Genomic DNA, 13,785 nt, shown 5'->3' with positions numbered 1-13,785 from the left:
AGCTCGGCTGCGAGCCTCCGACTCGGCTGGCCACCTCTGCCCACCAGGACACTGGCCAGGAGGGTCGGGCGCCTCACCTAGCGGCAGCAGCGAGTGGCACAGCAGCGTGGCGGCTGTGCGGCGCAGGTGATAGGGCACGAAGGCGGCGTCCTCGCTGCCCAGCCAGCCGGACAGCAGGTTCTGTACCGTGAGCCCGGCCGAGTGGAACTCGGTGGGCGTGAACACGAAGCACACGGCGAACACCAGGTAGGCCAGCGTGAAGGTGACCTCGGGGCTGTCCATCGCGGCGCTGCCGGCACAACCACCAAGCCGTCCGGACGAGGACGCCGCCAACGGCGCAACCGACAGGCCCGAGAGTCCCGGTACTGCAGACGCGGGGGCCACAGCCGCCGGCCCAGCGCGAGGTACTCTGGGAAATTGAGTCCCAGCCCGCGGGGCGCACCGGGAGTTGTAGTCCGGCCACTGGGCAGACACGGGGCGCACTGGGAGATGGAGTCCGGCCACCGGGCCGCCCGCAGAGCACTCCGGGAAATGAAGTTCCCGCGCCCCTCCAGTCTTCCGCACATTTGGCTCCTCCTCAAGGCCCGCCTTGAGGGCGGTGCCGCACCTGGTCTCATTTTTACAGGTAGGGAAACTGAGACCTGTGTGAGTGGCTCTCAGGCCTCAGCCTTTACGCGCATCCCAGGCGCGTCCGCAGAAGAGCCGGAGAGCCCCGGTCAACGGCGAGCCCGCTATCACCGCCTATCCACAAGCAGCCAGCCCCCCGCCTTCGTCTGCTGAGCGAGCCGCAGTTCTCAAGGACTTCCGGCTCCCACCACGCCCAGTGTGTCCCTCACCCCGGAAGCACAACCGCCGGTGTGCTGGGGGCGTGGCCGAAGGCGCTGCCTCCCATTGGCCATCGGCGCCCCGTGCGTAACGCCCCGGGCCGCTCGCTGATTGGCCGCGCGGGCCAACCGTCGGTATTTGAATCGGCGGCGGGCGGACAGGATCCCGGACTCCGCGCCTCCTGTGCCCTCTCCTCCGTTTCGTGGCCGGCAGGTAAGGCGGCGGGGTCCCGGGCTCGGGGCTCCGTCCCATCCTCCGGTCACTATGGCGGCGGGTGGACGCCAGCCGACATCTACTCTTGATGAAACCTCCCTCTCCCGCCTTTTCTGCGGCTCCTCTTCCGGGGCCGCTGCTCGAACGGCCCCTTCTTCCCCGAGCCCGCCGCGGATTCTTGTCGCTGCCCTTCTAGGGACACCTCGCCGGTTCTCATCCTGCCGGCCCGGCTGCAGCCGGGGGCGGAGACACTGGGGGCTCCGGCCTCCCCGGCTTCTCTGTCTCTTCGGTCGCCCTCCAGGAGGGTCGTCCGTGGGACGCTGCCCATGGGCCTCCTCCCTCCCGCGGGGACCTCGTCCAGCCTCAAATTCCACCTGTAGCTGCGTCTTACAAGGGCCCGTCCCCGCCCCACCCCAGACCCCTGCCGGCGCCTTCAGCCCCGACTCCTCGCCGGCCCTCGCAGCTCTGTGTGGCCCGCCCCCTTCCTCGGGCAGCCCCACCTGAGGGCCATCCCCCATCGCCGGCTCCAGTTCACCTGCTGCGACACCTGGGCCCGCGCCTTCCCCACCGCAGCTCTTAGCACGCAGGCACACCCTGCTCGGGAGCCCCTCCCCGGACCCCCATCGTTAGTAGAAGCCAAACCTGACAGGCCGCCAGCGCTGTGCTGCCCTCCCCTCGCCCCAGCGCCAGGCAAGGACTGCCAGAAAGGTGGCTTCTAGGCTCCTCCGTTTTACCCAGTTGTTCAGGCCCAAATCCTGAGTCACCCCTTCACTTCTACTTATCTCTCCTGCTTCTGCACAGTGAGTTGGGCCTGCTGCCCCAGGGTCCTGGACCCCCGGTTCTAGCCGGCTGGTGGAACCCCCTTCTCACTTCCTTCCTGTCCCTCCACAGGCAGCACCCTGCCCCACCTTTTCAGAGGCATCTCGTCGTGCCTCCCTCCCACTCTGACCTTTCCGGACTGCCTCTGCTCCCCCTGCCCCAGCCTTCCCCCCGCCGCCCCCGCCCCCGCTTTGATATTCCACCACCAGCAAGTTCCCATGGTGCCCCGGGGCAGGCGGGGCAGGCCAAGGCTCAGCCCTCTGGCGGCGCCTAGATTTGTGTGTCAAGTCCGGGACCACCACCAGGACTGGAAAGGAAGAGTGGGCTGTTCTAGGACCTTCTGGGCTTGATTGGAGGCCCCTGGTGTGTTTCCGAGACTCCTCCAGGCCCCAATGTGGGAGCTCCTGGACTCTCCATGAAATGATTTCACCCTCACTGCTCGTTCCTTCTCCAGCTCCTTCCTGGGCCTTGGTCCTCTCTTGGTCTCCATTCTCCAGCCCCGTGAGGGGAGAGCGAGGCTCGGCGCCCTCCTGCTTCTCAGTCCTCTGCTGACTGGGCCACCTGCTCCAGCCCTCAGGAGGCCTCGGCGCCTTGAGCGGAGGCTTGTGGGGAGACTGAGGCTTCCTCTGTTTGCCCTGTTTTCTCCCAAGCCAGCACTCAACTGACTTGTCCCTAAAGCCTGAGTTAGTGTGAGGACGCTGTCCTTCCTCCACCCACGCGAGTCGAAGGCCCCTCCAGCTCGTGGTCCTGGGAGCTGGTGGTTCAGAGTACATTTGAAGAGTCATAGTTCCCTGAAGCAGGACAGGGACTGTCCGACAAAGCAGGGTCAGCTCTTGGTGTCACGTCCTGCATCTGGGCAACACGGCCCTCACGCTGACACAAACTGTCCGCTTTCCCAGAATGAATCTGCAGATCTTCAATGATGAAAACGTCACTTGTGACAGAAGTACAGAAAACTGCGACTTCCTGTTTTCACCACCGGAACTTACCGGAAGATCGTCTGTTCTCCGTCTGTCACAGAAAGAAAATGTGCCCCCCAAGAGCATAGCCAGAGCGATGAAGGTGAGCATGTGTTAGCCTGAGTAAGGCCGGCGGTGTCGGGTCACCCCAGGACCCGCTGTCCTGGCGACACGCTGAGCTGGCAGGGCGCGGTGTTGCCGACATGGTGGCTGAAGACTTGAATCACTGAGTGGGTGCTGGCCCTCTTCCCTCCCCGCCAGGTGACTTTCCAGACACCTCTGCGGGATCCACAGACGCACAGGATTTTAAGCCCTAGCATGAGCAGCAACCTCGAGGCTTATTTGGCCCTGGGCGACACCGACGGATTGGAAAGCTCTCACCTGGGCTGGACCCCCAAGAAGTAAGTGCTGGTGCTGCCGGCGTGCCGCACTCTGCGGCGTCTCCGAGGGGCCTGGCGGGGGCGCAGCAGGGCCTCTCCCACCCTCTGCACTGCGTGGTCCGGAGCGCCAGCCCTGGCCGCGGGTCTGGGAAAGTGGGCCGCGGACTGCGTAGAGTAGGTTCACGTTTCAGGATCCGCTCCCCCGTCGTGCCCTTGCCAACAGACTGGCCTCAGGTTCCGCTCCCTGAGCTCATGCGGTGTCCTGACCACGTCTCCGAGGAGGGACGCACTGCGGCTCTGTCTGTTTTGCATTTCACTGGGGTCTCCCTTCCGCCCACCAGTCGGCCCTGGGCTCTTAAGGTCGGGCCTTGGAGGAAGTTAGGGGTGGGCGTTGCTGTCAGAGGCAGAGGAATCTGTTGTGCAGTGTGGTCAGTACGAGTGGCCGAAGGGGCAGGTCCTGAACATCTGACTTGAACCGGAAGCTTCCTGGCAGCCCGACCAGGCGCTGGGTGGGTGTCCGGGGCGGCTGCGGTGATGGACTCGGCCCGGGCGGGTTTTTCCCGCTACTGCGGAGAGGCCCACTGCCGCTCTTTGCTCCCGGTCAGGCTGGGCTGCCGGCTGTGCCGGGGCCTCCGCCGGGGCCTCCGCGTCCCCGTGCGGGGGGCTCGCCAGCATGTTTCTGTTCTGACGTTCACTGACTTCGACCGCTTAAATTGCTTGTTTTCTAAATAAATTCTAGACATACAGAGAAGGTAAGCAAGCCAGACGCCTCTAGTACACCCTCCACTTGAGTAAAACACCCTCCTGGCCTCTCTCCCCGGGTTTCTTTGCTACTTGTCAATTTCTTTGTATTTTCACCTCCTCCGGTGGAAGGTCAGCAGGAGGAGCGACTCCAGCACTGTTCCTTCATGACAACCCCGAGAAGGGAGGGGACCCGGGGGAGGTGACCCCAGGAGCCAGCGCTCTGCTCTGGCCGAAGGCCAGCCGCTCGCTCTTGCCTGCCTCTCTCCGGTGAAGAGTGGACCCCGTGCGTCCTGACTGCGTAGCCGGGGGCAGCCAGCCAGAGGGAAAAACGGGCCACACAGAACACTTCACTTTGGTCCTTTGGTACCTCTCTGCCCTGTCTCACTCAGTAACCTGCGTCTCCAGCTGGCCCAAGGAGAAGGTTGACTGAATGTTATTCTTTCCTGTCTTTAGCTAATGTTCAACGTGGAGTAAAACCTACTTAAACTAAAGCGACGGGTCCCTTAGTGTTAACTAAGTCTGTTTCTAAAAAGCCAACAGTTCACTAAGGAAGCGGATGCCCAGACGAGCAACGGGAGTCTTCGGGAGCCGGCGGCTGGCGCAGATCCCCCGCCAGAGGACTGGAGACCAGCCTCCACCGACCAGCATTCGAGCGGGCCTGCCTCCACTCCCCAGGCCAGCCGGGACCCGTCCAGCTCCCCCCAGACCCCAGCAAGGCTTGAAAAGCGACTGGCATCTGCAGGACAAGTGCCTGACAGCCCCGGGCAGGGCGCGGAGGGACACGCCGGTTCTCATTCTCTAGAGAAAACTGCTGCATCCTCCTCTGAGATCCCAGAAGACACCCCCAGGATGGTACCCCGAGACGGAGCAGAGGACCCTCACACAGCCACGGGAGACGGCTCGAGCGAAGTCCCCACTTCCTCGGCCATGGTCACGTCCCCCGCTGGTACTCAGCCCGAAGGCCCCCGCAGAGAAAGCCCCTGTGCAGACCTGCCTGGGGCCCGGGCCGGCCCCCCAGAGGCTGGGGATGCCACGGCCCCAAGTCCTCGGGAGGAAGCGGCCGGCGGCCAAGTGACCGACTCTTCAGGGAGTGGGCCCATCACGCTAGAGTTGGACCTCTGTGACGACGCCACAAGCAAAAAACCACCTTCGCCGAGGAGTCTGGGGCAGAGGCCCGGCCCCCCGCCTCCCTTGAGGAGCCCCGAGGCCGGGCAGGAAAAGGCCCCCGCAGAGGCAGGCCAGAGCCCCGCTCTCCCTCCTCGGGGGTCCTACAACTTGGACTGGGACAAGCTGGATGACCCCAACTTTAACCCGTTTGGAGGCAGTGGAGAAGCCCTGCCCTCAGAGCACCCCCAGAGCAGGCCAGCTGGTCTGGTGACCGAGCAGCTGAGCACTGGGCCTGCAGCCGCAGGGGCCTCACCTCAGAGCCAGTGAGTCGGGGGTGGCGGGCGGCGCTGGGGCGGCTGGTCTGCAGCCGCAGGCTGCTGGGCAATAGCGAGAGCTGGAAGGCCCCTCCCGTGGTGGGGCTGCCAGTGGCTTCCTGAGAGTTGTCTGTAACGTGCCTGAGGCCGAGAGGGTTACCTGGAGCAGGGCAGTGCTGGGGCCCAGGCGCCTCTGCTCCCCCGGGCCCGAGCCGCCCATGTGCACCTCGTCATACGGCTCGCTGCTCTCTGGGGACAGCTGCTCCGTGGCTGCCAGGCGTTAGGGCCTAGGAGCAGCTTGGCCAGTGCCCGACCACCCAACAGTCACACTTGACACAGCCCCTGGCCGTGCCCAGGCTGCCCTCCCTCCCACCCGCTTCTTGGCCAATTTTCTGGGGATAAGGACATCTCTTGGGGTGCTCCCCACTGAGCTGGGACGGCTCAGCTCCCGCCTGCTGCCCAGGCCTCTTCTGAGGCTCAGGTTGTCTTGCAGGTGAGGCAAGGGTGGGGGGATTTGCCAGCACCCAGCGTAGCCCCCGCTCCTGGCTTTCCAGGTGAGGGTTCCCAGGGCAGGTGGCAGCTCAGGGCTGGGGTGCAGGCCTCACTGACTCTCATCTCCTCAGGCAGGTTCCGTCAGCCTCAGCAGATGGCGCACCTGTGATACCTGTGATGCAGACCACGGCAGGGAGCTCAGGGGCGGTGGGCAAGGTACGGAGTGTGTGCGCCTGACCAAGCGGGAGCACATGCCAGCGCAGTCGCCCCCATCTGCCTATGGCGACAGGATGGGACACAGTGCTGCCCCTCCCCCCAGAGCGGGGGAGCGGGGCAAGACTGGGCAGGGCAGAGGCCCACCTGGGACCCCTGACCGCTCGGCGTTCCCCAATGAGCTACCCAGGCGACCCTCGCCTCTCTTCCAGGAGGAGAGCACAGATTCTCCAGGGACAGCAGCGGCCACCAGCAGGCCAGACAGTGAGCCCACAGGCGTGCCCACTGACCCAGCGCTCCCTGCTCCTCAGTGGGGGCCAGGGCCGGCCTCAGACCTGAGTGAGGAGCACTTCCGAGACCCAGCGGACGGTACGTCGTCCCTGCGTCCAGTTTGCTTGAAATGAGCGCGTGTGTTGAGTGGCTTTTGCAGGCGGTCATTCTGCAGGCGCGTCAGTCCCTGAACTCAAAGTGCGTTCATGCGCGGCCAGCTCACCAGAGGCTGGGCATTTTCACCAGAGGAGGGCCCTCTGACACGGAGGGCTCTGGGGACCCCATAGGAACCATAGGAACACGTGCAATGGGTGGGGAGGCCGTGCCCAGTGACGAGTTCACAGGGACACCCAGAGCCTCGGATCGTCGAAGAGACACTGAGCCGAAACCCCACAGTGCCGAGCCGAGCTCACCCCCGCTGGGCAGCGGAAGTGGGTGGTGGGCGGAGATGCATGCCGGGAGCCAGAGGGGCTGGGTCGCTCCTAAGCCACCAGGCGACTCGGCGGGTCTCAGCGGGTCTCAGCCCAAGTGACACAAAAGCCATAGCACAGAGGACGAGATGGGCGTATCGGCCGGGGTAAGCGCAGGGTCCTCGTGCAGGTGGGGCCAGGAGCTGTGGAGAGACTATTATAGGGTGGCCCGCTGCCCCCACGGAACCCAGGAACACCTTAAGGTGCGGGCTTTGTGGGGTGCCGGCACGGTGCCCTGTCCGGGGCCAGGCGCTCTGTGGCAAGTGTGTCCCAGCCGTCATGGCGAGGCCGCCGGCATCCTGGGGCTCGCCTCCGTGTGCTCGCACGGCCTCTCTCCCTTGAGTGCAAACCTGGAGGGGGCTCCTGGTCCGACACCACCCTGCCTGTGACTTTCTGGGGTGCCGTGGACAATCTCCCACGGGCCCGTACCCCCTCCCGCCCCCACCCACGGGCACTTGCTGCTCCGACTCCTGGTTTGGTGTCCTGGCGTGCGGAGTGCGACCTCCGTGTGCTCACTGGCCGTCCGTGTGTTGCCCCGACTGGCAGGGCCTCCCATGCAGTGCGTGGGGTCCCTAGCCAGACGCGGTCTGCGGCGTCGCCTCCTGTCCTGCGGGTTGACGCGTCCGATGAAGCGCAGATGTGAACTCTGAAGTCCAACTTGTGTTTTTCCTTTTGTTTGTGACTTTGGTGTCAGACCTAAGAAACCGTTGCCAGAGCCCACGGCAGGGAGGTTTGCTCTTCGGTTTTCTTCTAAGAACTTTAGTTTTGGTTCTTATGTTTAGGTCTCTGATCCATGTTGAGTTAATTTTTACTTACGGCTTGAGGCTTCCTTAGGTTTTTAAAGCAAAAGTCACATTATCAGAAATCAGACTTTTCTGGGGTCGTTTCAAATGGCGGTTCTCAAGCAGGGCGATCTAGCCCCAGGGGGTGCTTTTGCCTGTTACCCCAGGGGGTGCTTCTCAACTCACGGCCCACAAAACCATCGGGCCAGGGTGTCGGGGACAGGCCGGAAACGCCACTGAAAGCAAAGGCCCTGGGACCCCAGGTCCAGGGTGGGTGGTGGGCGGTGTTCGCAGGGCCTGGGTCGGGGGTTCTGGGGACCCCCTGCTCGGGCGAGGCCACCACTGAGCTGGCCTTTGTCTCGTGGGAGCGCGGTGGCCCGTTGCGTGGGGATGGTGTCCACAGCGTGCCCCGCTCCCTCTCAGTTCTAGGCACGGGGGCCGACGTGGACTACTTGGAGCAGTTCGGAGCGTCCTCGGTGAGTGCACCGCCTCGGGGCGTGTCTTGAGCAGCGCCATGCCACTGTCGCATGGAGGCGAGCCCGACGCTTCCTGAGCCCCAACGTCAGCCATGTCCACGTGTGGCCAGGAGGTGCTCTGCCGGGCAGCGCCATGGCTGGCCGAGTCTCTCCAGGGCCCCTGTTCTGCAGCCTCTTCTCCACTGCACCCCTGGTCCCAACACAGTCCTATCCCGGGGTTCACACTGCTTTGTGCGGAGGACAGTCGCGCCTTGGTGTCTCACCGTGTGCCATGACCTCCCCTGGCCCTGCGCTGGCCCTGTGCTCTCAGGGTTGTCTGTCGGGGATACCGGGGACCCTGCTGACTTGCCTGCCCCCCTCAGTTTAAGGAGTCAGCGCTGAGGAAGCAGTCCTTGTACCTCAAGTTCGACCCGCTCTTGAATGGCAGTCCTCAGAGACTGGTGCCCGCGGCCCCCGAGACCCCCAGGTACCTGCCTCCCCCACCTCCCCGTCATGGGCTTGGTCGCCCCAGGCAGAGACTTCTGGACAAGGAGACGTTCTGGACTCACCCTCTGGGACGCAGGCCCCGTGAGGCTCTGAGGAGGAGGAGTCGGTGGAGACTGGGGCCAGGATGGCCGCGGGCACGGGGGCAGGACAGCCGGCCCGTTGCCTGTCTCTGAGGTTTTGCAGGCATGGCCCCACGTCCCTCTGGCAGCTGCACAGCCACGCTCGCACTGCGACCACAGGTTGCCAGTCGAGACAGGCCACGTGGCCCGCACACCCTTGTGCTCACTCTGGGCCCTGGGGAGGGCCTGGGCAGAGCCCGTCCGGGGGAAACAGCTGTCCCCCTGTCCCCACCACAGCATGCAGGCTGCAGACGCGCCCTCCTGCGGGGGCCCCCTCGAGGCGACGCTAGTGGACCTCGACTTGCCCGCAGCCCCGGCCGGCCCCGTGAGTGCTGCGGCTCCACATGCTTGGTTGGGTGGGGAGTTCGTGGGACCGCTCCTTGTCACTGGTCACGGCTATGCTGTCCCAGGAGCCTCCCGCCTCCAAGGACCCATCCCCCCTGGTAGCAGGGTGGGGTGAATGCCAGAGGCGCTTGTGGCCCAGCTGCCCTGCCACTCCGCAGGTGCTGGGCCCGCCTCCATGTGTCCTCGGGCCTGGGGGCCCGCTGCTGCCCATGGGGCCCATTGTGGACGTGCTTCAGTACAGCCAGAAGGACCTGGACGCAGCGGTGAGGACGCGTGGGGAGCGCGGGGTCATGGTGCACCGTCCCGCGTGTTGGCCGCAGCCCAGGCACGGCGCCGGGGGCTGCTCAGGGGACTCGCCGCGAGCTGAGGGAGGACGGTCCAGTGCTGGTCACCCTCGTGCTGCCGCAGGCGGAGCCGGAGGTGTCCACGCGCTCGGCCCCAGCCCGTGTCCAGTTAGTGGAGGAGCGTGTGCTCCTAACCATGTCCCACAGAGAGCTTGCTTCCTCCCCAAGGGGTTGGGCCTCAGGCCCCACTGACCCCTCAGTGTCCAGCTAGGCCCTTCGGGGACAGACTCCGACCAAACACGTAAAGGCTGCGCCTGCCAGCAGCTGCATTATCCGATGGCCGCCTGCCCTGCTCAGCAGCTCACGATGTGGGGCCCTCTGCCTTCCAGCGTGGTGTTCTCAGCCGCTGGTTCCCCCCCTCCCCTCCACGGGCTGCTCTCCCGGCCCCCACACCCACCCGCACACAGGCACAGGCCCCTGGGGGCCGGTGGGGGGCCGGTGGGGACCCAGCTCTTGCTGGGCCACCTGCTGGCCCAGCCCGGTGACATCCAGCAGGTGAGGCACGAGGCCCGTGCCTGACCGCCAGGCTCCTCGAAGCCCATCCTGCAGCTCGGCCCCCGGGCGTGGGGGGCGCCCAGCTCCAGCTGCGTGTGCTTCGTGCAGGTGGCGGCGACGCAGAAGGAGAACCTGCAGCTGCGGAGCAGGTGCGAGGCGCTGCACGCCAAGAACCTGGAGATGGGGTAAGGCCTGCGGCGGGGCCGGCTCCGCCTGCGGCGGCCTCCACAGGCGCTCACGGCACTGCCCTCCTCCCGCAGGAAGGTCATGGACGGCTTCGAGCGAGTCGTGTACCAGTCGCTGGGTGAGCACCAGGAGCCAGGGCCCCTTCCTAGTAGCGGTCCCCGCAGGAGAGCTGCGCGTGGGTGGGGAGGCCGTGTGGCGGGCGTTCTTTGCCCCCAAAATGGGCAGACCCTGAGCCGGCAGCTGGGGGACACCTGGGGTTCCTGCCACGGCCGCCTGTCACAATCTGTCCCCCAGGTGGCTGCACGTCCAGCTTTGGTCTCTGTGAGTATCGGGTCCCAGGTGTGCCCAGGGCTGCAGGACGGGAGTACCGGGCGTCTCCCGGGCAAGGACTTGGGTTTCCGGAGGTCCCCAAAGGTGGGAACAGGTGTCGCCGTGACTCCCTTCCTCGGGGACCTCTGCTGCCGGGCCCCGGGTTCACAGTGCGCCTGGTGGTGAGGGGAATGGCTGCTCCGGGCCCCTCCCTCCAGCGGCCTCAGGCACGCCACAGTGCCCGCTCGCCCCCCGCCCTCGGCCACGCGGGCATCGGCATGGCTGCCCCGGTCCCACGTGTTTGCTTTTCTTCCTTAAGAGGAGGCTCAGAAACAGAAGGAACGTGCCGAAGCTGAGATCCAGAAGGTTCTGAAGGAAAAAGACCAGCTGGCTGCAGACCTGAGCGCCATGGGGAAGTCGTTCTCCGGCCTCCTGAAGCGGTTTGAGAAGCAGAAGGAAGTGATCGAAGGCTACCGCACGGTAGGCGGGACCTGGCGCCGAGCCCGGCCGGCCTGGGCCTGAACCTTGTCTGGGCTTAGAGCTGGAGCCCCCACCATGCTGGGGGGACATGGACATGGGCACACGCACACACCACCCCCCAGCCCTGCCCCTCCCAGTTCCTCAGACTCAGCACCTGGCCACACCTTTCCCTGGGGCCGTGCAGGGTGCTTGAGCAGGGGAGCTAGAGACAGGGCCACGGCGGCCGACAGAGTGCCTAGGTGACAGTAGGCACGAGGAGCTAGCATCTGCCTTGCTGAGGAGGGCCGGGGCCCCGCTAGACCTCAGTGGCACCCTGGGTGGGGTGTGCAGCAGTCAGAGCCTGGCCTGCAGGCGGTGACGGCAGCAGAGAGGGGCCAGGGTCAGGCCCAGCGTCCAGGGCTGTGTGTGTGGAGGGACCTTTCCAAAAAAAACAGGAAGTGCCGTGCTCCTGGGGCCTTCCTGTCTGAGCTTCTGTGCTAAAGTCCCACGCTGGGGCCCTGTCCACCTGACCGCGGGGCCCCTGAAAGCCAAGCCCAGACACAGAAGAGCAGGCTGCTCACAGCTAACGCCCACCCGTCCCCTAAAGAACGAGGAGTCGCTGAAGAAGTGCGTGGAGGACTACATCGTCAGGATCGAGGCGGAGGGCCAGCGCTACCAGGCGCTGAAGGCCCACGCGGAGGAGAAGCTCCAGCAGTGAGTAGGGCGCGCCGCGGGCCGGGGGCGGGGGCCGGCGGCGGGGGCTCAGCCTGCCCTCTGCTTTCCAGGGCAAACGAGGAGATCGCCCAGGTCCGCAGCAAGGCCCAAGCGGAGGCCTTGGCCTTCCAGGCGAGCCTGCGGAAGGAGCAGATGCGCGTCCACTCGCTGGAGAAGGCGGTGGAGCAGAAGGTGGGCGCGGGCAGCGGGGCGGGCAGCGGGGCCACTCCCAGGCTGGGCCAGCCACACTCCCTCCCGGCCTTTGAGTCCGGAGCCACGCACTCACCTTGGCCATTGTGAGAAATCCAGGTGTGTGATGTTTCTCCTTCAGACTAAAGAAAACGATGAACTGACCAGAATCTGTGACGACCTCATTTCCAAGATGGAGAAGATCTGACAGGGTCCTCGCCCTGCCCCCTACCCCGCCCCTGTCTGTCTGTCTATCTGTCTGCGTGTCTGTCTGTTGGAAGATGTCATATTCTCTCCTAACCTCAGCTCATTTTTAAACTAGATTACTTAAAAAAAAAAAAGATTAAATAAAGTTTTCCTTAAGTTTAAGCACTGAACCTGCCCTGGTCTCGATTCAGTTGAAAGCTTCCAGCTGTGGCCGAAGCCACCACAGCTGCCCACTGTGCCTTCAGCCCTGCACTGCCCGCACCTCGGCACTGCCGAGAGGTGGGCAGCCTTGCTTGAGGCGCAGCCGTGTGGCCCTTGGGGAGTGTCTGCCTCGTGACCACAGATCAAAATCTAAGTGGACTGAGTTTTCGTGTAAAAAAGCCAATAGGCAGGCAAGGTGATGGCTGGCCCCATGGCGAGGCCCTCGCCCACCAAAGTGTCACTGAGGGACTAGGCGGTGTGGCTGGCTAACACTTAGTGCCTGCAGTGTCTTCATAGCTGTGGTGGCTGCCTCCAGCCCCGTGAAGCCTAGGAGCGAAGGCTGCCTCAAGGAAGAGCCTCCAGCCCCTCAGCCCCAGCAGAAGTTGGCTGCCCCACAGACCCCTGGCCACTTCTCAAGGGGCTTCCCTGACACCCCCAACTGAAATGTGTGGTGGGGCCCTCCCACCAGCTCCGCCCAGGCCAGCCCCAGCATGTGGCCCTCGGTAAAGCAGCGCTGCGGCCCTTGAGGCCTAAGCATAAGTGTGTCTCAGATGTACAGACCCCACCTCGGCCTCCCCTCGGCAGGCAGGCCCAGACCCCACGCTGACCAAGCAGCCCCATGCTCAGGGCTCTGCAGCCCTCCATGCCACTGCCCTGCTCCGTGGGTTGTTTGGTTTAGGGGACTTGGCCCCCGGAAGGCAGCCCCCCAAGAGCAGACATAATGTCTCAGTTTATGCGCCTCCCGAACAGGGCTCTGGGCCCCTCCCTCACCCTTGCCCCAACCAAGTAACCCCTTCCCTGCTCCCACCCCACATCAGCCCCACCCCTGTACTGGAACCCCCTATCCCACCCCTCACCCCGACAAAATGGGGTGCATTCCTACCCAGGAGGACCCTAGGAGCCGAGGGGCCTTTACGAGCCTGCAAGGCCCACTCCATAGACAAGGAAACAGGCCTGGAACCAGCAACCGTTGGCTGGGGAGAAGCCAGGCGGGCACAGGGTGTCTCTGGGGGTGCGGGCTGAGAAGCCAGTGGGCCTGGCGCCTCAGGGCTCAGCTGCCCCGTGGCTCGGAGGGACAGGCACAGCAGCCCTGCTCTGGCCTCCTCGCCTGCCCTGGGCACGTGTGGCTGAGGGCCCCAGGCCCCCTCTCTTCAGGGGCCAGGGCTGCTGTGGAGGGGCCTGGGGGGACCTCCTCGAGCCACTCTGGGAGCTGCCCAGTGCCCTGTCCCCCCGCTGGGCCTCTGAGCCAGGCCAGGACTCTGCCCGGAGAAGGCCATGTCGGGCGGCCGGCCGTGTCGAGGCCACAGGCCGCCGGGCAGCGTCCTGGGCCCGGAGCCTCTCAGGGACAAAGGGTCCTTGTGCGGCTGAAGGGGTGTTTATCCTGGAGACCGAGTTAACTCAGGCCACGGGGCTGGCTGGTGGCCCTGGCCCTTCACGGGTAAACAAGACCCAAGCTGGGCACAGAGCAGCAGGCCTGGTCCCCCGCACCCTGCATTTCCTGCGCACCGGACACCGCCAGCACTGGGGGCCTCCTGCCAAAATGGGGAGCTGGGGAAATGGAGCTGTCCTCGGGGCCACCTCAGGGTGCTGTGACTGAGCAGCGAGCCTCCCGGAGCCCCCAGGGGCTGCCTCCCAGGCTCAGGGCCCCCCACTGACCCGCCCCCAGG

At 65.1% G+C, this 13,785-nt stretch overlaps 2 protein-coding genes across 3 annotated transcripts in view; one reads left to right on the top strand and one right to left on the bottom strand.

Moving 5' to 3' along the window:
* The window catches only part of TMEM129 (transmembrane protein 129), a 4,765-nt gene extending 4,326 nt beyond the window's left edge, over positions 1-439 (bottom strand). The window contains exon 1 of the mRNA XM_006919041.2: positions 78-439. Within this exon, the coding sequence (XP_006919103.1) occupies positions 78-282 (205 nt within the window). The 5' untranslated portion in view covers positions 283-439. The remainder of the gene's footprint in view (positions 1-77) is intronic.
* Positions 440-883: 444 nt separating this feature from the next.
* TACC3 (transforming acidic coiled-coil containing protein 3) lies at positions 884-12,087 on the top strand. Of its 2 annotated transcripts, none has more exons than XM_015594932.2 (16): positions 884-1,038; positions 2,757-2,919; positions 3,078-3,217; positions 4,474-5,370; positions 5,985-6,069; positions 6,279-6,435; positions 8,012-8,064; positions 8,427-8,530; positions 8,907-8,994; positions 9,173-9,277; positions 9,962-10,002; positions 10,114-10,157; positions 10,668-10,828; positions 11,415-11,521; positions 11,593-11,713; positions 11,853-12,087. In XM_015594932.2, the coding sequence occupies exons 2-16, from the start codon at positions 2,758-2,760 to the stop codon at positions 11,916-11,918; spliced, it is 2,331 nt and encodes a 776-aa protein (XP_015450418.1). In that variant the 5' UTR covers positions 884-1,038; position 2,757; the 3' UTR covers positions 11,919-12,087. The 2 variants fall into 2 exon arrangements, with proteins under 2 accessions (XP_015450418.1, XP_006919102.1); XM_006919040.3 differs by having other exon boundaries at positions 9,962-10,038.
* The last annotated feature ends 1,698 nt before the right edge of the window (positions 12,088-13,785 follow it).

This window comes from Pteropus alecto, unplaced genomic scaffold (genome assembly GCF_000325575.1).
Source record: "Pteropus alecto unplaced genomic scaffold, ASM32557v1 scaffold5, whole genome shotgun sequence".
NCBI lineage: Eukaryota > Metazoa > Chordata > Mammalia > Chiroptera > Pteropodidae > Pteropus > Pteropus alecto.
Note: the sequence above shows the minus strand (reverse complement) of the source record. Positions and strands in the feature narration are given on the sequence as shown.